The following is a 22,221-nucleotide window of genomic DNA, read 5'->3' as shown; positions in this document are numbered from 1 at the left end:
CGTCCTGAGCCGAAGGCAGACGCGTAACCGCTGTGCCACCCAGGTGCCGCTGGAATTCTTTAACTCATGGAATTATTTAGTATCTGTCTTTGTATCTAAAAAAAAAGTTTCTACCTTAGTCTACAACTTTTAAGTGAAGTAGCACAGTACCTAGATTTATTTAAGAAGCACAAGATTTGGGGGCGCCTGGGTGGCACAGCGGTTAAGCGTCTGCCTTCGGCTCAGGGCGTGATCCCGGCGTTATGGGATTGAGCCCCACGTCAGGCTCCTCTGCTATGAGCCTGCTTCTTCCTCTCCCACTCCCCCTGCTTGTGTTCCCTCTCTCGCTGGCTGTCTCTATCTCTGTCAAATAAATAAATAAAAATCTTAAAAAAAAAAAAAAAGCACAAGATTTGTTTAAAATGTGTTGCAATTAAATGCTGATGTGCAAAACCCCAATACCAAAAATCAATCATGCATAGATTTGTTAGTAATGAGTTTAGATAATTTAAGGCCCCGTCATAATTTTCAAAAGACAAATGGTAATAGGTTGATTCTGCTCTCTCCGTCAAGTATGTTCCACACCTGCTTCAAAGCAGATAGCATATGCCCTCGCTAAAGTCTAAGGTATTAAGAGAAGGTAAGAAACTCGGGAGGGAACAAGGAATCCATTAGTCATCAGCAAATAATATTTCATCTTACCTTTTCTTTAATAGAATCCAAAATGTCAGTAATCTTTTGCAGTTGAGAATTATGTTCACCAATCTGAAAGCACGAAATTTCAGAAGAAACGGTTACGGTAGCAGAACAGGTCTGGTTCACTCCATTTCAGTCACTGGTTTTGAATTGGTTTTTGGTTTTTTGGGTTTTTTGTGTTGTTTTTTTTTTTAAACGTATGCCAGCCCAGAACAAACAGAGATTGTTCTATAATGAAGCTGTCTTTCACCTGCTGGCTTTATCATGCCAGCAGAATCTGAGCAACAAGGTAATGTTACTGGCTCCATGGCTGAATTTTAAGCTTGATTCCAAAACTAGTAGTAACAGCGACATAGTTTTTCAGCTTTATGAATGTTTAAGATGCAGGTTAACTTCAGAGGAAACTCCCTTAGGAAACTCTAACATAATGCTATTCAACCAGATGTAACCTTCAGACCTTAGATCCAAACTGACTCTTGTGACATCAAAGCATTAAAAAAAAAATACCTCCAGGGGCGCCTGGGTGGCTCAGTCGGTTAGGCATGTGCCTTCAGCTCGGGTTACGATCCTGGGGTCCTGGGATTGAGTCCCACATGGGGCTCCCTACTCAGTGGGAAGTCTGCTTCTCCCTCTACCACTCCCCCTGCTTGCGTTCCCTCTCTCTCTCTCAAATAAATAAAATAAAAAGAAAAGAAAAAAATCTCCCACTTTCAACCTAAAATGATTTAAGGTCCTGAACCAAAACAATAAATTATCGTGAGTAGAAATCATCATCAGAAAAATATATGTACCTCTTTACGGATGTCCTGAATCTACCTAAGGTTTTAAATCCTTCAGGATTAAAATATAATCTCTTGTCCCACTGGCATTCCACCGTCACCAGCAGACTTGGTGGCCAAAGGCAAGGAACCGCTGCCTTTCATCCCACCCCCCCATCTGCTCTGTACTTCCCCCAGTCCTAGCCCCAGCGAGTTACAACATCACACACAGAGTTGGTGGCAGAGCAAAAGCGTCCAGCCCTACAAGAATGAGGTCACAGTGGGAGCTGCACGGCCCAATCCACCCACGGGGATTATAACAAGGATAATTGCTTCACCACATGTGAATATGAGACAAAGGAAAAGACAACAATTTTTTTTAATTGTTCAGTGTGTTTGAGACAACGAACCACGGTGGTAAAACTAGTGCTTCAGGATTCAGGAACTTGAACTTCACCCTGTCCTGTATCTCTAAATACTGTGTAATCAGGAAGAGCCTAGAATAAAGATTTTCTTCTCTGAATCTCAGTTGTAACTCCTGCTACTATTGTTGCAGCTGTTGCTGCTGCTGTTTCTATTCACATAAAAATGATCAATGGACAGTAAGAGAAGACGTAAGGCAATATTCCTATGGTAGTTCTGGGCTATTAGAGAAATCATAAACTAATACATAAATGTTTAATATTAATTTCAAAAGGAAAACATTAAACTTAAAATGAGTTTACTATTAAAAATGGTAGACTATCCTTTCCACAACTGAAACTCTTTATCCAACACGGCTGATGAATTATTTAAAATGAAATCAGTGGGTTCTCACCTGCAAAAATACTCCCAGGACGGCTAGCCCATCTGGCTCATGAGCTGCCTCAACAAAGCTGGGGTATTTGTCTGAATTCCAATGAACGACATGGAGCTGAAAGGGAGGTATGCAACATAATTCAAATGTTATTTTTTAAAAATCCTTAAAAACATAAATGGAAATAAAATATCAATACAATGTTCTGGGGCTGTGCACTCATGTATATAATGCATTCTTCACAGAACCCACCTATTTGCTTTTGTCCAAAAGCCAGACAATCACCATGGCCACTTGTAGTCTGTGGTGTACTATAGGAAGGTCTATAGCAAAAGATAGAATGTTCTGGACCATCCTGCCAAGCCTCTCTGGCCCGAGCAAACTCCAACCATTGCTCCTGAGTGACAAGTCTCCTCCCTAGCCTTCCACAGGTGGGACTGCAAGAGAGCAGCCTTAGGTCAGATGTCAGCTGGTAGCAGAGTCCATGAAACAAGCTTAGGCTGACAGGAGGTGGGGAGAAGTCAACTGAAGGTTTGCAGTGACAATCCTGCTGCTAAGGACAATACCAGTTGTTCCTGAAACTGCCCAGTCAGATGTTCCTCACTGTCCTTGAAGACTTTTATGACTTGAAAGTGCAAATTCTCCTTAACAGCACTATTTTAAGCAGTATTCACACATGTATTACCTTCTATAATTATGTTCAGATCCTTTGCTGATAGCAAGTTTTAATGAGGACAAAGAGCTTTTGTCTAGGAACAGGAACTAGGAACCAGACATGTCTGAGGATGAAAATGAGAGGCAGTTGGTGTTACTGAGGTAGGGGAAAGGAAGGAAGGGGAGAGGGAAGGAGTTGGAGAACCTGGAACTCCAGAAAATAGAAAATACACCTATACACTCTTGCAAGTGGTGTCTTACAAAAAGCAAAGGGGTCCTATATGTTCTGCCACTGTAAACAGTACAGTGTCCCAAACACACAAACAACTGTGAAAGACTGTAGAATAACAATAAGGCAGAAAACCACTCTAGGGAGACCTTCATTCCTGATTAAGGGGAAGAACAAACTAAGATAGATGCCGAAGGGCAATGTCCCATGCTCAACCGATTTGGCCAAGATCATGAGGACGCCATGTTGTCCAAGAACCCCTGCATGAGGAACTGACTTCAGATAAAATCTCCTTTCAGTGAGTCCTTTTGGCACCTCACGGAATAAACACACATGAAGGGTTTCATGCGCAAATCACTTTTCTAGCTGTCTCTTAAAAGAGAGAACAGAGTATGTTCAAAGACATGGTTTTAATCCCCTGCTTTAACTATAACTTCATATCTTATAGGCAACTAATATGGAAGAATTTCTGGATAAATAAGAATTATCACAACTAGTGAGCTACAAAACTATAAAACAGTCCACCATCCATAAACAATCAAGGAAGGTTGTGGGATCTGCAGACTGAAAATACAAAGGTGGATCCCTGTGGTGCCACGTTCTAAGCTGGTGTGAGATAGCTGGAGGAGGAACGAAACCTTGAAAACACTGGATGATGAAACAAAATTCGTTTGGTTCACATGAGATAGATGACATTCCACTCTAAGGGAGGGGCTGAAAAGAACGTTAAAGTTGTTTTAAATGGCTCTGTGCCAATCCATCAGCTCACTTAGTAAAAGATGACACCAAAGATATAAAAAGATGTGGAATGATGTCTTTAGGTTCACAGCAACAACTGATTAAAAAATGAATACCTAACTCAAGAGAGATGAATCTATATACTGTTTTGCTGGTTAAAAAACAGCAACTGTTTAGGGGTGCCTGGGTGGCTCAGTCTGTTAAACGTCTGCCTTCAACTCAGGTCATGATCTCAGGGTCCTGGGGTCAAGCCCAGCGTTGAGCTCCCTACTCAGCAGGGGAGTCTTCTTCTTCCTCTCCCTCTGCCCCTTCCCCCCACTTGGGCTCCCACTCACTCTCTCCAATAAATAAATAAGTTAAATTGTTAAAAAGAAATAAATAAAAAACAGCAACTCTTTAGAATATTATGGGAAACTAGAGCAAGAAAAATCTTCTTTTTTTTTTTTTTTAAACAAGCCTTTCTCTCTCCCACGCACCTTGCCTAACTGGCACCAATAGCTTCAGAAGGACTGATATTACTTGTATTAGCATTTGTATTTGGTTTTGGGGGGGGTTAAAGATTGTGTTTATTTATTTGACAGAGAGAAAGAGCAAAAGCAGGGGGAGCGGCAGGCAGAGGGAGAGGGAGAAGCAGGCCTCCCGCAGAGCAGGGAGCTTGTTGTTGGCCTTAATCCCAGGACCCTGGGATCATGACCTGAGCTGAAGGCAGCCCCTTAACTGACTAAGCTACCCAGGTGCCCCAGCATTTGTATTTGAATTAAAACTCAAACAAACAAATAACAAACTCACATTTCCTGACTAAAAACAACAGCCTCAGTGATTTCAGCAAATGACAAGAAGTCCTAGAGGCCACAAAAATGGAAATGAGATTATTCCCTGTTGGAAAATAATATCTTTTTTTTAAGATTTTATTTATTTAGTTATTTATTTGAAAAAGAGAGAGCATGAGCATAGGAAGGGGCAGAGGGAGAGGGAGAGAGAATCTCAAGCAAACTCCTTGCTGAGGGCAGAGCCAAAGCAGGCTCTATCCCAGGACCCTGAGATCATGACCTGAGCTGAAATTGAGAGTCTAACCCTCAGCAAGGGAGTCACCCAGGTGCCCCAATAATTTCTAAATAATAGTATTATTCAATGTTAGCATTTTTAACTGCATACTATTGATATGTAAATTATGTTTAGCATGCCAAACATCACCATTAATGTTAAAATCATAGTTTAACTATCAACTACATATTTAATATGCTTATTATATAATTTGTACAAACTGTGATCAGATGAAGTTTTAAATAATGGAGTGGATTATTAGTCTACTTTTTATAGATGCATAACTCTTAGGATAAGGTTTTCCAACGATTTAGATCACTTTAATCTCTCTCTATAATATCACAAATCATCAGATTAGACCCAAAGTTAAGTTTTTACATGGAACATTTTAAATGTTTTTTTCCTTTCATTTCTTTTCTTCTTCTTTTTATTTTTTAAGAGGGTACAACTCGATGACAGTCATGAAGTTAGGTACAAAAGTGGCTAGAAAAACTAATTAAGAATCATTTCTACAGCTGAGCACAAAGGCATTCTTTTGAACCTGAAACCAAATGTAAGTGATTCCCAAATACCTCCAGCTCCAGCCTGGACGTCTTCCTTAAACTCCAGGTCAGTAGCTAACAGCCTTCTAGAACGTGAGCCTAGAATATCTAATAGACACCTCAAACTTAATGTGTGCACAACAGGACGTCAGCTTCTCTCTGCAACCTGTTCCTCCCCGGACTTGCCTATCTGAGTAAATGACAGAACGATCCTCATGTTTGCACAAGCCGAAGTCTTAGGAGTGTTTGTAGACTCCTCTTTCTTCTTCCTTCAATCCTGACTCCCTTTTCATTGGCAAGTCCCACTGATTTTCTTTCCCAAACATATCCTGGGCTCATCTAGCTCTCTTCAACTCCACCACTCCCATAGACCAAACCACCATCCTTGCTCATTTGAAATACTTCCATAACCTTCTAATTTGTCTCCTTGTTTCAACATTTGCCCAACCACTTCTCCACACAGCAGCTAGTTATATTTTATAAAATATAAAATAGAACATGATATTCCCCTGCTCAAAACCTTCCATTGTCATTGTCTCAATACATTAAGGGTAAATTCCAGACTTCTCACCATGCCCTATAAAGCCTGACAAGGCATGGCCCTTGGCTGCCTCTCTAGGACACAGCTTATAACCTCTCCCTCATTGATGCTAATCCCAGAAGCCAACGCCTTTTGCTTCTTAAACATGCTAACTTCATATCTGCCCAAGGTCATCTGTATTTGCTGCACCACTTGCTGAGCAACTGTCTAGATTTTCTCATGGTGAGTTTTCCTAACTATTCAATCACACTACCAGATCCCATGGCACTGTTCCTATCAAAGAACTTACCATATGCCATTTATTTATGTGTTTATTGTCTAACTCTAACACCCCACAAACCTGGAGGTCTGACCCAGACTTCCTCATTCTCCATCAGCATTCCTACCTCCAACAAGAAACAATGACCCCCCCTCCCACCGCCAAACCAAATCAATCAACAATCCCACTGAGGTTGCACTGGCCGCCAGCACTCCAATTAACTGCACTCTCATCTATTACCTGTAACCTCCCCAAAAGCCTCCTCCCTGGCTTCCCTGATCCACTCCTGCTTCAACCCAATTTATTCTCAAACGGTAGCATGAATATCTTTAAAATGCAAATATGATCACTTCATGATTCAAAGCCAGTTAATGGCTTTCCACCACACTTAGATTTAAGTTCACAAGCCTTACCATGATTGATCTTTGTAAAAAAAACCAGGCGCTCCAGCCTTTCCAACTTTACCTCTGGCATCTCTCCTCTTCGTTCTTCATGCACTAATCCCACTGGCCACTCTGTTCTTCCAATATGTGATGTGCTTTCCCAACCCAAGTGCTCACACATGAGTCTATGCATGGCCCCTGCTGTCTCTGCCCTTTGCCTGGCTCACTCCTGTTCATCTCGTCCTTCAGGTTTAGGGATGAGGGACTCTTCACAGGGAAACATTCCCGGGCTCATCCTTACTTCCTCCCATCACTCCCTTAAGGACGAGCACAAGTAAGCTGGACAAAGATGAGAGACACGATGGGGTCACAATGAATTCTTAAAGACTGAATGAATTCATGAACAAATAAACAAATAGAGTAAGAAAGAGCCTTAAACACATATTAAAGAATATATGAAACTCCAGCCAAAGCTTTATCTACTTCAAGAAGGAAAGTCTACGAAGATGTCTCTCGCTCTGCAGGTCAGGACCCTGAGCCTCTGGAAAATTTCAGGATAGGAGTGCCCTTTCCAAGAAACCACTTGCCAGCTCAGATAAAACCTCTCTGAAAGTATACTTTCAAGTTTATGACACTAGAAAGTATCATCATAAAGCAATGTGACTAATTTTTCTTAGTTGCTTAGGAAAATTACAAAGCAGGAATCCAAAGGCAGCTCAATCCCCACAAAACCTTCCAGATTTAGAACAATGTGTTAAATTCAGGACACAAAACTTTAGAAAGCAACATGAAAACTATTCAGCAGATGATATAAACTAAGGCATCATACAGACTCAGGAGTCTCACTTTCTATGTGTTGGCATCTTTTGTCCAGTGCCATGAACACTTTAGATATATATTTTATTCCCCACCCTGAAAACAGAGCAGGTCCCTTACCCTAAGGGCTTGGCTTCAAACAAAAGTGTTTTAAGTAAACAAATGGATGTTTTGGTTGATTGGCTCAAGGAATAGATGTACGTGTTAATGGAAGAGCAAAACTGGGAAGTTCTCTTGGCCGGATTTCTCTGAAGAGCAGAACTATAAAGGAGTGTCTAAACTCCACAGCTCAGTAATCATGAGAAAATGAAGGAAAACTTTACTTGACTGGAAATGCTCTGTTTCACCTAGACAACTCACAAGCCAAATTACTGTCACTTAAAAAGTTTTGGTTGAGTCATATAATAATTCACTTTCATCTCATGGAAAAGTTGGGTGTTAGCAGTATTTAACAGTATTAAAACTTGAAGTATATTATGCTTTGTCATTTAACAGAGGATTAGAAAAAGTAGAGTATTATTAATGAATATAATTGTAAAGGAATAACTTCCCAATTAAAAAAAAAGTCAGTGAGTGATTTAATGTGTTATGACTTCAATAATTAACAGATATTCCCTTTTAGACCTAGTAAATATAGAGGTAATGTAGAGTTTAGGAGTGTTTGTCTTCGTTTCTTTTCCCTATAAGGAACTTTGCCATTTACTGTCACTTCTACAAAATATGATATTAGTATTCACCTGTGTCTGGACCAAATATGAACATAATTGGGCCCAAATCAAATGTCTCTTTCTCTGCCTTCTTCCTGGACTTTCAGGAAACACAACAGATATTCTAGAAAGAGTTTGTAATTTGGTGTCAGACAGACATGAGTTTAAATCCATCTCAACCGCTTCCTAATTGGATAAGCTACTTAATCTCTCCAAACCTGCCGTTTACTCATTTCTAGAAAGAGCACAATAACCCTAAGCTCTCAGAGTTGGTGTAAGGCTCAGAAGGACCACATTTATAGCTCTCATACTGATAAACTCTCCTATTGATGGAACAAAGCAGTCTCAGACACTGATTCCTAACTGGCTCAAGATCAATTTGGAGTCAAGAGAGTTGGCTCTGTGTTCCTTAAATCCCAGCACCTAGGAAAGCACTGACTCACGAATATATGTCCGATGGCTTACCTCTGCAGCATATCTCACTCCATCCACTACGTGTTCAGAGCCATGATCATCAGCAGACCCCCAGTGAAGGTGAAACTGTCGCAAACGGTAGCTGCCAGTGAGAGGACCCCCACGCAGAACTAAACATCAACACAGTTTAAATTGTTAGCAAGAAAAAAATATTTACACATGCTGCTACAATCCACATCATCTCCCTGAATTATTCAACACGCCATGTCCTCCAAGGAATTTTTTACAAATGTGTCATTCAGTTTGCAGGCAGGCATACAAATTTTAGGTTTATGAGGAATGAAACATTTTAAAAGGTTGGAGAGTCCACAGTACAGATGTTTATGGGACATCTGGGAAATCACAACAGACACAGAATTTAGAAAGTAGAAGAAATTAGGAATTCCTAAAAGTAAAGAACTGGTCTGTTTACTGGATGATGTCAGCCTCTCTGAATAAGGATGTGGTATGTAAAGAGGGCCACCTTGAATTTGGTGGAGCAGCCTAGCACGATGGTTGAGAACAGGCTCCGGCATTGAGAAGACCCAGGCTCACGCTCTTACTGTGTGATCTTGCATCAACTCTAACTTCAAAGCTTTAGCGCCCTCATGTCTGTCACCTAAAGACAGTAATGCTCCCTCCTCCTAATGCTGTTTTGAAAATAGAAGAAAAGTTGAATACAAAGAACTTATCACTGCCTGGCACACAATCGGTATGCTGGACATGTTAGCTATTATTACTATTTTATTGTTGTTAGGATGACTACAAAAATTGGCCAAGTAGCATATCTTCTGTACTTGAATTCTATCTTTCCAGGGAAACCTGGAATACAGAACAAAATTAACTCTTTTTTGGCAACAGAATCATATCTTAAGTATATAGAAAAGCTTCTTAATAGAAAACATAGCTCTAAACTATCTCTCCTAATTAATTTTTATTGGGCATGTTTAAAGGATACGGGGGGATAAGAAAGCACTGGGCGTTCAATACACCATATGCATTACTAATCTCCCATCAACACCCAATAGAAGTGTTAGATTGTGAGGTGCAGACTTAATAATAGTTTGATTTAAATGACCCTCTCCTCTTCAGAGGTTTCAGATAGGTAAAGAGAGATACAGAGATAGAGCTATCTCAAAATTCGTCATGAATGATCCGTCTTATATAAGAAGCAAAAGATGTTATGAGGCGCCTGGCTGGCTCAGTCGGTAGAGCATGCGACTCTTGATCTCAGGGTCGTGAGTTCAAGTCCCATGTTCCGGGAGCCTACAGAACCAAAAGATGTTAAAGTGTATATCACATGCAGTTTTCTACACACAGCAAGGGATAAAAGGGAAAATACATTTGCCTAAAGCACACCCCTCATTGAACTATACTGTGGGAGAGAAATGATCCAGACTGCCATATTAACCAGTACAACTGAACTCGTTTCTTCCTTACTCAGTTTGACTCAGCTGAAGTTGAACATCAATGATTAAGAGTTAGTGTGGTTGGAATCAGAAAACCTGGGAATAGTCCCAGCTCAGCTACTGAATTATGTGATCTTCCAAAACTCACTAAAGCCTCTGTGGGCGTCAGCTTTCTGGTCTATATTTGTGTTCATTTGTCTGTTTTTAATTTAGGAGATTGGACTGGATGCTCCTTAACTTCTACAATTATCAAAACTACCAAGGGAAAAAACTGAGCATATGCAATAAAATTTTTTGGGGGAGGCTGAATGGTTGGAAGTTTCTTCAGATTCATTTGGATCCAGATTTCTTTACAATAAATAAAAATAGCAATTTCCAAAGTCCTCTGAAAAATAAGAGAGAGGAAACATTTACATCAGACCCTAGGGCTTCCTTTTTAGTTACACTGGTATGAACAGAGCAGTTTTAGTGTTTTGAGTCTCCCACTGAACAGTGTTCATGAGTGCAGAGACTCTGATTAGGTCCCTGCTGTACCCAGCACCTAAACAAGGTAACTATCACAGAGCAGATGCATGATAAATATTTGATGAATGAATGAATAAAAGATTTGATCTGTCTTTAAACAAGAAGTTTCAAAGATGAGTCACAGATAAATTAATTTAAAAGGCACATTTCCCTAAGTGACTCCATACAGCATGGAGGCAATGACATTCCAAATGAAAAGAAATCAACAGTTGGTTTTTTTTTTTATTTAAATTCAAGTTAGTTAACATATAGTGTAGTCTTGGTTTCAGGAGTGGAATTTAGTGATTCACCACTTACATATAACACCCAGTGTTCATTACTTCTAGTGTCCTCTTTGATGCCCATCCTCCATTTAGCCCATCCCCCCACCCTTCCTCTCTCCAGCAACCCTCAGTTTTTTCTCTATAGTTAGTTAAGAGTCTTTTATGGTTTGCCTCCCTCTTTGTTTTTATCTTATTTTTCCTTCCCTTCCCCTGTGTTCATCTGTTTTTTTCTTTTTTTTTTTTAAGATTTTATTTATTTATTGGACACAGAGATAGACAGCCAGCAAGAGAGGGAACACAGGCAGGGGGAGAGGGAGAGGAAAAAGCAGGCTCCCATCGGAGCAGGGAGCCCGATGTGTGGCTCGATCCCGGGACTCTGGGATCAGGCCCTGAGCTGAAGGCAGATGCTTAACGACTGAGCCACCCAGGTGCCCCCACCTGTTTTTTTTCTTAAATTCCACATATCAGTGACATCATATGGTATTTCTTTCTCTGACTTATTTCACTTAGCATAATACATCCTAGTTCCAACCACACTGTTGCAAATGACACGATGTCATTCTTTTTGATGGCCGAGTAATATTCCATTGTATACATACCACCTCTTCTTTATTCATTCATCTGTTGATGGACATCTGGGTCCTTTCCATAATTTGGCTATTGTTGATAATGCTGCCATAAACATCAGGGTGCAAGTGCCCCTTCAAATCAGCATTTTTATATCCTTTGCATAAATACCTAGTAGTGCAATTGCTGTATCATAGGGCAGTTTTATTTTTAACTTTTTGAGGACCCTCCATACTGTTGTCCAGAGAGGCTGCACCAGTTTGCATTCCCACCAACAGTGCAAGAGGGCTCCCCTTTCTCTGCATCCTCACCAACAACTATTTTGCCAGAGTCGTTCATTTTAGCCAAAGAAATCAACAATTCTATTAACCTTTTTTTTTTTTCTTACTGTAGCATAAGACCTGAGCTCAAACATCAAGTCATGCCCTCACAGATAAAAAGCAGAGTAGAAAGCTTGGGTAATCAATGTGGAATTAACTTCAGGAGAAGATGCAAACAAGCTGGCTCAAGAGAAGGAAAGTGACACCAAAAACACACATGCTTAGGGAAACATCCAAGAATAAGGGTTGATCTCTGGAAAGCCCGCTGGGAATCCAGGGTTTAAAGCCAGATTAGCATAGCTCTGCTGGTTAAGCAACAACGATTGGCTTACACTCTACATATTTGGACTCCACATCTGAGTGTTTCAACTAAAATACCCAAACTGGGACCATGAGCAGCAAACGTCTACTTGTGAAGAAAACATTCTCTTGCAGCAGAGCTCTTCTGAAGAAACACAGGGTGGGGAAAAGTGAGTCAAAATACTAAGGTTAATTTATCACTAACTTTGAGATAGTTTAATAAATAATGCAACTGTAGTATAAAATGAATAATGGCAACAAAAATTATTTTTAAGAAGAATGACTTAGTGTTTTCAAGTGTCGAATCATTCATCTTCCTCTGCAACCGAGATGAATAAATAAATATTATTGTCTCCATCTTATACCTGAAAGTGAATAATCATTTCTCCAAAATCACACCTGGGATACATGAATAGTCCACTTATCCTTTCATTCAGAATTTTTCTTAAATATATTCCAAATAAAACACTCATAAAAGAGGTCTACAGAGATTAAGCAACCAGAGTTAAATGCCATAAAACTTTGGGAAATTTTTAATATCTTAGTAAAAGTAACTATCCTTGTTATTTGTTACATGCTGCAAAGACCAATAATGTGAAACTAGAAATGTATATGTTACTCCATTGAATTTGACTTTGTTAGAAATTTACTAATCTTACTCACTTTCTGAAACTACACTGTCATCAGTGGCCTTAAATGATAAGTAGGGCTTGCAACAAAATCAGAAAAACAAAAAATTTAAAAATTAACACACTTGTCTATGCATGTATTTACTGTCTCTCCCACCAGCATACAAACAATGAATAATGCACTAATGCTTAAGCTACTTAGGTGTCAAATGGTAAATATTGATTTCTGGTGGTTTGTAATTTTACTGGGACTTCACCTATGTAGACTAATGCGTCCTGTATCATAATGCCATACAAATTTTCTAAGTCCTCCAGGAAGCATCATGCCAAAAAAAAAAAAAAATGTTTTTAACTTTAACACACATTTATTGAGCACCTATTGTGTGCAAGGCACGATAGCTGTTGCCCACAGGCAGTGCTCAGCTGAGTGGGAAGAGAACTAACTGACAGTTACAGTGCAGTGTGGGAAGTTCTGCGATAGGACAAGCCTGGGATGCCTCAGGAGGAGTTGTGTGGCCAGTCAGGTAAGATTCCGAGAGGTGAGATCCTGTCTGAGTGCAGAAAGACCAGTAACTAGGGTGAGAATGCCCTTGTTTTTCCTTATCAGATTATTATTTCCCCTCTACTATGGCCAACAGGAATTCTTCCCCCAAAATTTCATATTCTCCTGTCCCCTTTTTATTTTATTTTTTAAAAAGATTTTATTTATTTATTTGACAGACAGAGAGGGAGAGCACAAGCAGGTAGAGTGGCAGGCAGAGGCAGAGGGAGAAGAAGACTCCCCACTGAGCAAGGAGTGCTTACTTAACTGACTGAGCCACCCAGGCGCCCCTGCCCCCATTTTAAAGGACTATTAAAATTCTAATGTGTAGCTTGCCAGAGGTTAACCACATCGAATGCAACTTCCCAGACAAAGAAGCCCTACAAGGACCATGAGGAAGGTTTCCTGCCTGTGGTTTCTTGATCGGTGGGATTCAGAGTTAATTTTGTTCAAGAATGGTTTCTTTAGGGGCGCCTGGGTGGCTCAGTCATTAAGTGTCTGCCTTCAGCTCAGGGCATGATCCCAAGGTCCTAGGATCGAGCCCCACATCGGGCTCCCTGCTCTGCTGGGAGCCTGCTTCTTCCTTTTCCACTCCCCCTGCTTGTGTTCCCTCTCTCACTGGCTATCTCTCTCTGTGTGTCAAGTAAATAAATAAAATCTTAAAAAAAAAAAAAATGGCTTCTTTACAAAATGGAAACTGTTTTCTTCAAATCAAAGTGGTTTGCTACAGAAAGTATCTTTTTATTTTTTACAGTTTACCATAGAAAAAGAAAAGCCAATAGTTTATTTTAATTCTAGTGTTTTCTACCACTGATTTAATATCCAGAATCACCAGGAAACATTCTTTTTTTATTTATCTTGAGAAAAAAGAATGAGAATCATGACCCATATTTATGTAGTTTCTGTCTCAGAGGGGTACAAAGTACTTTACAGATATTTCCAATTAACCCTGTTAATTTCACTGTGATCTAGATAGGAACAAGACCTTCACATAGGGGAGAGGACACACACTACCAATAACAGACCCAGTGTCAAAATCTGGAAACACAAACAGACTGATTCCCCTGATTAATCCAAAGTAGAGGGAAAATGAGAGAAAGGGGGAAAGAGGCAGGGAGAGAGAGGAAAAGAGAAGGATGGAGAGGAAGGAAAGAGAGGGAGAGAGAAACCTAGATCATCATCAAGCAAATTACAGCAGGAATTTTTTATGCCTCAGGCTGCCTACATTTATAAATTAAAAAGTTTTGGGGGGTCTGGGTGGCTCAGTCGGTTAAGTGTCTGACTCTTGGTTTTAGCTGAGGTCATGATCTCAGGGTCATGAGATGAAGCTCCACGCTCAGTGGGGAGTCTGCTTGAGATTCTCTCCCTCTCCCTCTGCCTCTACCCCCCACTCATGTGTTCTCTCTCTCTCTCTCAAATAAATAAATCTTTAAAAATCTTTAAGTTTTAGGTGAAGTACATTTAATAACTTCTTATTCTAAAACTAAGAGTGGGTAGTCTCAAGTTTTTTATGTTTGAGATATAAACAGTACCAAACTACAATTATGGGTGGTATAAACCTTATGCTCAGAAGCCTTGGACTATTTACAATGTATCCATCAACCGTATCTATTAATACAGATTCATAAAACTGAGAGCTTGAAGAAAATTCAATTGAATACAGTATATAAAAAGCAAGGTCCTCCTCCCCCAATAAGTTAAAAATACCGTGTGTTTGTTAATCTTTCTTTGTGCATTTTTCCTCAATGCTCTGATGAAAATACATCTTTTATGAATTTGACAAATATGAGGAAATTTTGTGGGCTTATAATTTTTGCTAACAACGTAGTATCACATAAATACAGTATATTATTACTAACCTAAATCTGAGCCTAATGAATAATGAAAAACCTTCTTTTTATAACTTAATTACATTTTTCATTAATAGAGCAAATATAGCATCATCCTAATATTAGACTAAAAATAAAAATAATTTGTCAGAAGCCTTAAGAAGTATTCCAAAATTCAAATCTCTCTAATCCTCTCTCTCATCTTAACTTTAAAGTAGATATCATCAATTCCTTGGGTAGTAGATATGCTTGAAGAAGGATTAAATGTTCGTTTTAAGGAAATTCTCTTTTTGTATTTCATTTAGTTATCCAATTAACAAATAAACTAAAGTTTTATTTGGTTGGTCCATGACTCATTCACAGTGTGAAAGACATTATCCCATGAAATAGTCAAACAAAAGTTTTATTACAAGTCCTAGCAAAGTATTGGTAAGGAACACACAATGCATAGATATTTGAAATATGAAAGATAAGAAATCACAGTCCAATCACCCAAGACCCCCACCCCCCACCAAAAAAAAAAAAAAAAGAACTAACCTGATTTGTCCTCTGTGTCATCAAAGTCAACGCTGAAGGAATGGCCACTATTACTGATGATTTTGGCTGAGTTTGCATCATACTTGATACTAAGCGGCCGCAGGGAAGAGTCATATTTCACTTCTTTGGTTTTAATCTCAATCGGAGATTGCTGATCCCCATCAGCAATAGGGAAAAATTTATTCCAATGAATAGGACCTTAAATACATAGGACCAAAAGAAAAAGACTAAATAAGTTATTTCTTTACCAAACAAATATACTGTGCATGAGTTGAAGGAAAAACAAATAAGATCTTCATCCTCAGGATCTTCACATCTAATTTTTTTTTTTTACAAGACCAGTTGCTTTTATTATTGGTATGAAAGCCCCCTGATTTGCCTTAATTCATTTGCAACATTCAACTAACCCTCACAGACAAAAAACATGTCAGCTTTGAAAAGTACTTTCCAGGGGCGCCTGGATGGCTCAGTCAGTTAAGCATCCCACTCTTGGTTTTGGCTCAGGTCATGATCTCATGGCTCATGAGATTGAGCCCCGTGTTGGGCTCCCTGCTCAGCGGGGAGTCTGCTTGAGATTCTCTCCCTCTGCCCCTCCCCCACACCCCCAACATATGTGTTCTCTCTCACCCTCTCTCTCTAAAATAAATAAATCTTTGGAGAAAAAAAGTACTTTCCAAAGGTACCTTTCTAGCATAATAACAGCACAATTCATCATTGAAAACAATGAGATTTAGTTTCAGCTCCAAGAACGATATCTGTGGTAGCTTCAGCAGTCAACAGGAGTTCATGGGATGAAAGAATTAATGGAACTGGGAAAACTATGTAGAGATAAAAGTGTGCAGTTCTTAAAAATGTTATCCCTATTTCTTTCTTCTATCACTCACTGGTGTCTCCAGGGTTCACCCAGGCCTCACTCGGTTACCTCTGATGTGTAACAGGCATACTAAGGAAATACATAAATTTTTCACACAGCATAATCCAAATAAAATGGCTGCACCATGTCAGGAAATGTAATATTATTGATTATCTTTAGTGGAGTCAGGTAAAAATTTCTTTCTTTCTTTCTTTCTTTCTTTCTTTCTTTCTTTCTTTCTTTCTTCATTTCAGAAGGTTCTTCTGCAGTTATTTTGCCAGTGTTACATTTGAATTCCAACACAAGGGACAACTGTCATCCTGATTCTCTATTCAAAAAGTCAAAATTGCATCTAGTTCCCAAGTCGGACACACGTTTGGTAAATTGACATGAACCAATTAGCGGGAAATACCCTTGTCTATATTCTTCATTTCTCTGGAAGACTTGATTCAAGTTCTGCTTCCCAGAATCAAGAGCAAGACTGCAGCTTCAAGTAACCTCTATCTCATTCTAAGATGTGAGTAGTCACTTTATAGGTTAAAGGTTCTTATTATGTCTACTATGCCTGCAATTTACACAGCTACCACCAGGGGGTACAGCACAGGACTACTGACTAAGCTTTTCCCTATATCACTAACTTGATTTCTCTAATATTCAAGAACTTATTAAAATGACATAGCATGACAAACATTTGTTAGTGACAACAACAAATATTTTTAAAGATAAGATTTAGAATGAAATTTCAAGAAATGCAAATATATCACAATTAACATCAGCTTCAATCTCTAAATCTAATGTTCCTTATTACTCTTCAATTGTGCAAAAGAGAAACCTTAAGCTCTTTCCTTCACATATGCTTCAGATACAAAAATCAGAGCATGAATATATAACCATACACATAACTTAAAAGCTCTTCTCTTGTGAATCTGACACTTTGGACTTCAAAGCAACTTGAACATCAAAAGTCCTTGCCTACAACTTATTACAGAAAAGCCATTACATTTCCTGATTTATTAAGTACTCCAATTTACCTTTCTAGTACTCTTTCTCTGCACAATCTAGTCCTTGCTTTAAGTGAAAAAAGTTTTCTATCTCATTGGCAGCAAGTATGACTTAACCTGATGAGAATTAGATTTTGAATATGTGAGGCATATATCACAAAATGTTGTTTACCGTTTTCTTTCTCTTCCTAACTCCTTTACTCTCCTATTTCCAGTCCTTCATAACAAGAATAATTTTTAAAAGCAGGGGCTATGCAAAATAAAATAAAAATAATCCCACTTGCATAAATTACTCAATATTATTTATTAACCACCATAGTGGGTTCATTTCCCTGCCTCTTAAAGAGGCCCCTTTTTAAAAGTTTTTTCAAAACATCCACTAACATAAACATAAAAATCCATTTAAACATAGTTCTTAGAGATATATAGTGATTCTTCCATTGATTCAAGAACTTTTGAATATCTATAGAGACATGTAGTTTTCAGTAATTGTCACATTCCCTACACTGAACCAATAAAACTATCAGGTTAGTAGAAGAACTTGTAAGTTTTTGGTGAAGGCATTTTCCAATGCCTCAACTCTTGGTGTTCTATTTTATCCTTGCCACTATACTATACCCAGTTTAAGTTTCCTTTTATCTGCTCATTCACTGCTTTTGTCAGTCTAAACAAAACAAGCACCCAAACTTGCCCAGTCAGGATTCAACATATCTCCAGTAGGATTTTGCCACAGTTGATCTACTTATAGGCACAGTCCTCAAAAGACTATTGCATCTAAAAGCAGGAAATGGGGGCACCTGGGTGGCTCAGTCGTTAAGCATCTGCCTTAGGCTCAGGTCATGATCCCAGGGTCATGGGATCGAGCCCTGCATCAGGCTCCCTGCTCAGCAGGAAGCCTGCTTCTTCCTCTCCCACTCCCCCTGCTTGTGTTCCCTCTCTCACTGGCTGTCTCTCTCTCTCTGTCAAATAAATAAATAAAATCTTTAAAAGAAACAAAAATTAAAAAAAAAAAAACCAGGAAATGGCCCTATAATTGTTAGCAGAAATACAAAATCACTCTTTGGTAGTGGCTTTTCAGGGATAGATTTTTTAAATTTCTGAAGATAAGCTTCATTGGAGCCACTATTTTCTAACATATAAATGTATTAAAGAGTAATCAGTACTCATTGATTGAAAATACCCTTCTTCTGGGGGCGCCTGGGTGGCTTAGTCAGTTAAGTGTCTGCCTTCGACTCAGGTCATGATCTCAGGGTCCTGGGATCGAGTCCCGCGTGGGGCTCCCTGCTCAGCAGGGAGTCTGCTTCTCACTTTCCCTCTGTCCCTCCCCACCGATTGTGCTCTCTCTCTCTCTCTCTCAAATAAATAAAAATAAAATATTAAAAAAAGAAAAAAAAAACAAGAAAATACCCTTCTTCTTCCAAACTATAGTGAGGGCGCTGTTGATACGCAGTAACTGTTAAATAACAAAAATTAAAATGGTTCCAGCAGAGAGGGAAATTAAAAGAAATTTGTTTTGTGGGGTTTTTTTCCCCAAACATAAATTGGAAAGTAGCAAAAGTGTGAGGTTATAATTGTAGTTTCAGTCAAAAAGAAATTCACCTAAATTATACCTTTTATTATTAAAGTTCTAAATTTCACCTGCTGCCATTTTTAAACTGGCAAGTTAATCACAACCTCAAATAGGCTACAATTAGAAATGAAGCTTTTCTCTTTCTTTGTGAAAATAAACTTTCTATAAAGTTTGACTGTATGGTACTGTTGAATAATATACATGCTAATCCAAGGAAAGTATTATTATTATTATTACTCACAGATCTAATTTTGACAGTGACTCACTATCAGGCTTTCCTGGTGTCACTTCGCAGTTATTTCAAATGATGGTTATTTTGAGATTTAGTATATAGAAGAAGAAAAGTATATATCTTAGTATCACTGTCACTGTCATCAATAAATACAAGTTCACCTAAGTGCTAAAATTTGAATAATCCTCTGTCTCTGCAAGGATGAGTGTAGGAGAGGGAGAAAGAGTGAAAAAGTAGCATGAAGTATAACTTCATTTTTTGGAAAGAACCTAAGTCTTCCCAAAGCTAACAGTGCCAAATTGCCATGGCAATATTTTATAGTAACAGCTATTAAGAAAATTACAGTATTTTGATTGCCCAGAAGGCAACTTAAATCTTCAGGGTTGCAATTCAATTATTAAAATTTCTTAAGTGTAGCTTCAAATGTTTTCCATGATTTGTTTCCTCTAAGTGAATGAACTTAAAAAACTGAAAGCGAACTTGTCCTCTATTCATTAAAGTATGTCATCAGACTTCTAAACTCCGAGCCTTTGATTGATTAGTAGTTGTTACTAGGGAAAGTCCTCGGCTTTGCAAAAGGAAGTGACTGGACATGTAACAAAGATTTCGGGGTCTGGGGAATCTTCACAGGGCTAACGCACACCAACTCTCACCCCCACTATCAACACCCTCCAAAAGACGCTTTTCCTGTCTACACAAGACTAAGCCTTCCTTCCACTTCCTGCATTCAGCTTTGAGGAAAGCTGCCCAATTTAAAGAGGAACCAAAAAGTTTCTCGCCAAGTGCGGGATCAGCAGTGTATGGTCTGTCCCCCACAGCCGCGCCCTGAGCAAAGCCCTCCCTCGGATCTGCAGAAGGCGCTCACCGTTGTGTTCGCCGTATCCCCAGCTGAGCCGCGACATGGTCCCTCGGGTGGGAGGCAGAAGAAGATGTGGCACGGCAGCGAGAGGAGGGAGCGAGCGGGGCAGGCGCGCGAGCTGGCAAAGGCGGTGACCAGCCTAGGGAGGGTCCGCCCGCCGCCGCCGGGCAGAAAGGGAGCGCTGAAACCCGGGGCCAGGGCGCTAACGGCCTCGTCCGCCAGGGGGCAGCGGCGTGCAGGAAGGTGCCCGCACGTGTGAGGGCGACCTGGCGGTGGAGCTGAGCTGGGTCCAGGGGCTCGAGTGTGAACTCCAGAGAATGAGAGTGGGCTTGATAGAGCGGCAGCGGGGAAGGGTGGGAGGAGGGAAGGAAAGAGAGAAGGGTTTCCGGAGGGGATTTTCGGCCTCCTGAGAAGTAGTCACCCCGGAAAGTGTTGCTTAGAGGGCTATTCTGGGAATAAATGAATCACCAGGGCCTGAAGCTACCACGCTGGGAGGTGGGGCTGCTGGTGGAGATGAGGTCGTTGATGCTAGTGGTGGTGGTGATTACAAGCACAAAACGATAATGACAATGGCAATCACCACAAATATAATTTAGCTGCTATTCATTAAAGGCTTACCATGAGCTAGTGTCTGAACCAAGACGTTTACCCACATTTTGCGTTAGATCCTCAACATTCCTTTAAAGAAGATAGTATAATTGCCCCAGAGGCTTAAAAGAAGCTAAGTAACCCACCCCAGGTCACGACGCTAATAGGGGCTGAGAGTTCCTACTAAAAAGGGACCGATGTCCCTTCCCTTTACCAGTCTGCCTCCTCTGCCCATTCATCCTGTCCCCTTCCTCATTCTCACCTGTACAGGCTGTGGCTTGAGGAGTGAGGGAACCAACCTGATTATTGATTCTTGGTCCAGAAGTTCTGCTGCCCTTTCGTCCCCGCTGAGAGGAGGGTGTTCAGTCCGTCTTGTCTTGGATGCATGGTAGGCTTGCTGTCCTAGGGCTGAAAGCTGAGCTGACCTGACTGCAGAGCCTTGAATTTCTGTCCTGGAGTAGTGGGTGTTCTGGGCTCAGAGTGAAAATAAAGAGAACTCTGAGAGCTGCCAGGATTCTAATTACTGTTCCAACTGCGGAAGGGCTTGAGTTGGGTCAACTTGAAATTTCAAATTGAACTATGCGGTGTTATTTATGGACAAACGAATGCAAAGAGCTTCTTAGCGGTCATGAGCCTTCCATGGAAGATGTAAGGGTGGCTGTTCAACTATCATCTTTCACTTTCTCTTGCCACTCACACAGCAGCTACATAATGTGGTAATTGCAAGTCCCAGGAGGGTACCTCTTTTGGTAACCACTGTATTGTTTAGGGACCCCTAAATAAAGACCAATTTGAATGATTCTTCTTTAGGCCTGACCTAAATATCCCACAGTGCAGCCTGCACCTCCTTCTGCTTCTGTAATTCTTAATGAGGTTAGAACACAATAGAAAAAAATTTTATACAGCAATATGTACAATAAACTTTATGCTCCTCTTACACCTAAGAGAAAACAAAAGCTTTCTCTTCCATATTCTCTGGCACAATTGGATTCATTTATGCTGGCATAATAGTGGCCAAACTTCTAATAAAAGTTTTATCTATATTCACTGTCACTACAAAAGACAAAATAACATATATGTATATACTTATATGCAAACATATATTAAAGTACTATTACCTAAAATATACAAAAAGTTCTTGAAACTCAACAATAAGAAAATAACCTGATGAAAAAATGTTCCAAAGACCTTAAAAGACATCTTACCAAAGAAGATACACAGATTGCAAATAAGCACATGAAAGATGTTCCACATCATATCTCATCAGGAAAATAGAAATTAAGACAATGGGAAGATCCCACTACTTACCTATGAGAATGGCGAAAATCCAGAACATTGACAACACCAAATGTCGGCAAGGCTGTGGAACAACAGGAACTTTCATTCATTCTTCATTGGAATGCAAAATGGTGCAGCCACTTTAGAAGACAGTTTGGCAATTTCTTACAAAACTAAACACACTTCTACCATATGATCCAGCTATCACAGTACTCAGTATTCACCCAAATGAAAAGTTATGTCCATGGGGCGCCTGGGTGGCTCAGTCCTTAAGCATCTGCCTTCGGCTCAGGGCATGATCCCAGAGTTCTGGGATCGAGCCCCA

At 39.8% G+C, this 22,221-nt stretch overlaps 1 protein-coding gene across 2 annotated transcripts in view; it reads right to left on the bottom strand.

Moving 5' to 3' along the window:
* CA13 (carbonic anhydrase 13) overlaps positions 1-20,366 on the bottom strand; it is a 30,675-nt gene extending 10,309 nt beyond the window's left edge. The window contains exons 1-5 of one of the 2 annotated variants that reach the window (XM_002916891.4): positions 20,037-20,362; positions 15,516-15,713; positions 8,608-8,726; positions 2,251-2,346; positions 682-744 (exon numbers count right to left, since the gene is read on the bottom strand). In XM_002916891.4, coding sequence (XP_002916937.1) covers positions 682-744; positions 2,251-2,346; positions 8,608-8,726; positions 15,516-15,713; positions 20,037-20,073 — 513 coding nt within the window. In that variant the 5' untranslated portion in view covers positions 20,074-20,362. Of the gene's footprint in view, positions 1-681; positions 745-2,250; positions 2,347-8,607; positions 8,727-15,515; positions 15,714-20,036 lie in introns of both variants that reach the window. The other variant, XM_019797154.2, reaches the window with a different exon arrangement.
* Between the last annotated feature and the right edge of the window lie 1,855 nt (positions 20,367-22,221).

The sequence above is a fragment of the Ailuropoda melanoleuca genome, chromosome 9, assembly GCF_002007445.2.
Source record: "Ailuropoda melanoleuca isolate Jingjing chromosome 9, ASM200744v2, whole genome shotgun sequence".
Taxonomy (NCBI): domain Eukaryota; kingdom Metazoa; phylum Chordata; class Mammalia; order Carnivora; family Ursidae; genus Ailuropoda; species Ailuropoda melanoleuca.
Note: the sequence above shows the minus strand (reverse complement) of the source record. Positions and strands in the feature narration are given on the sequence as shown.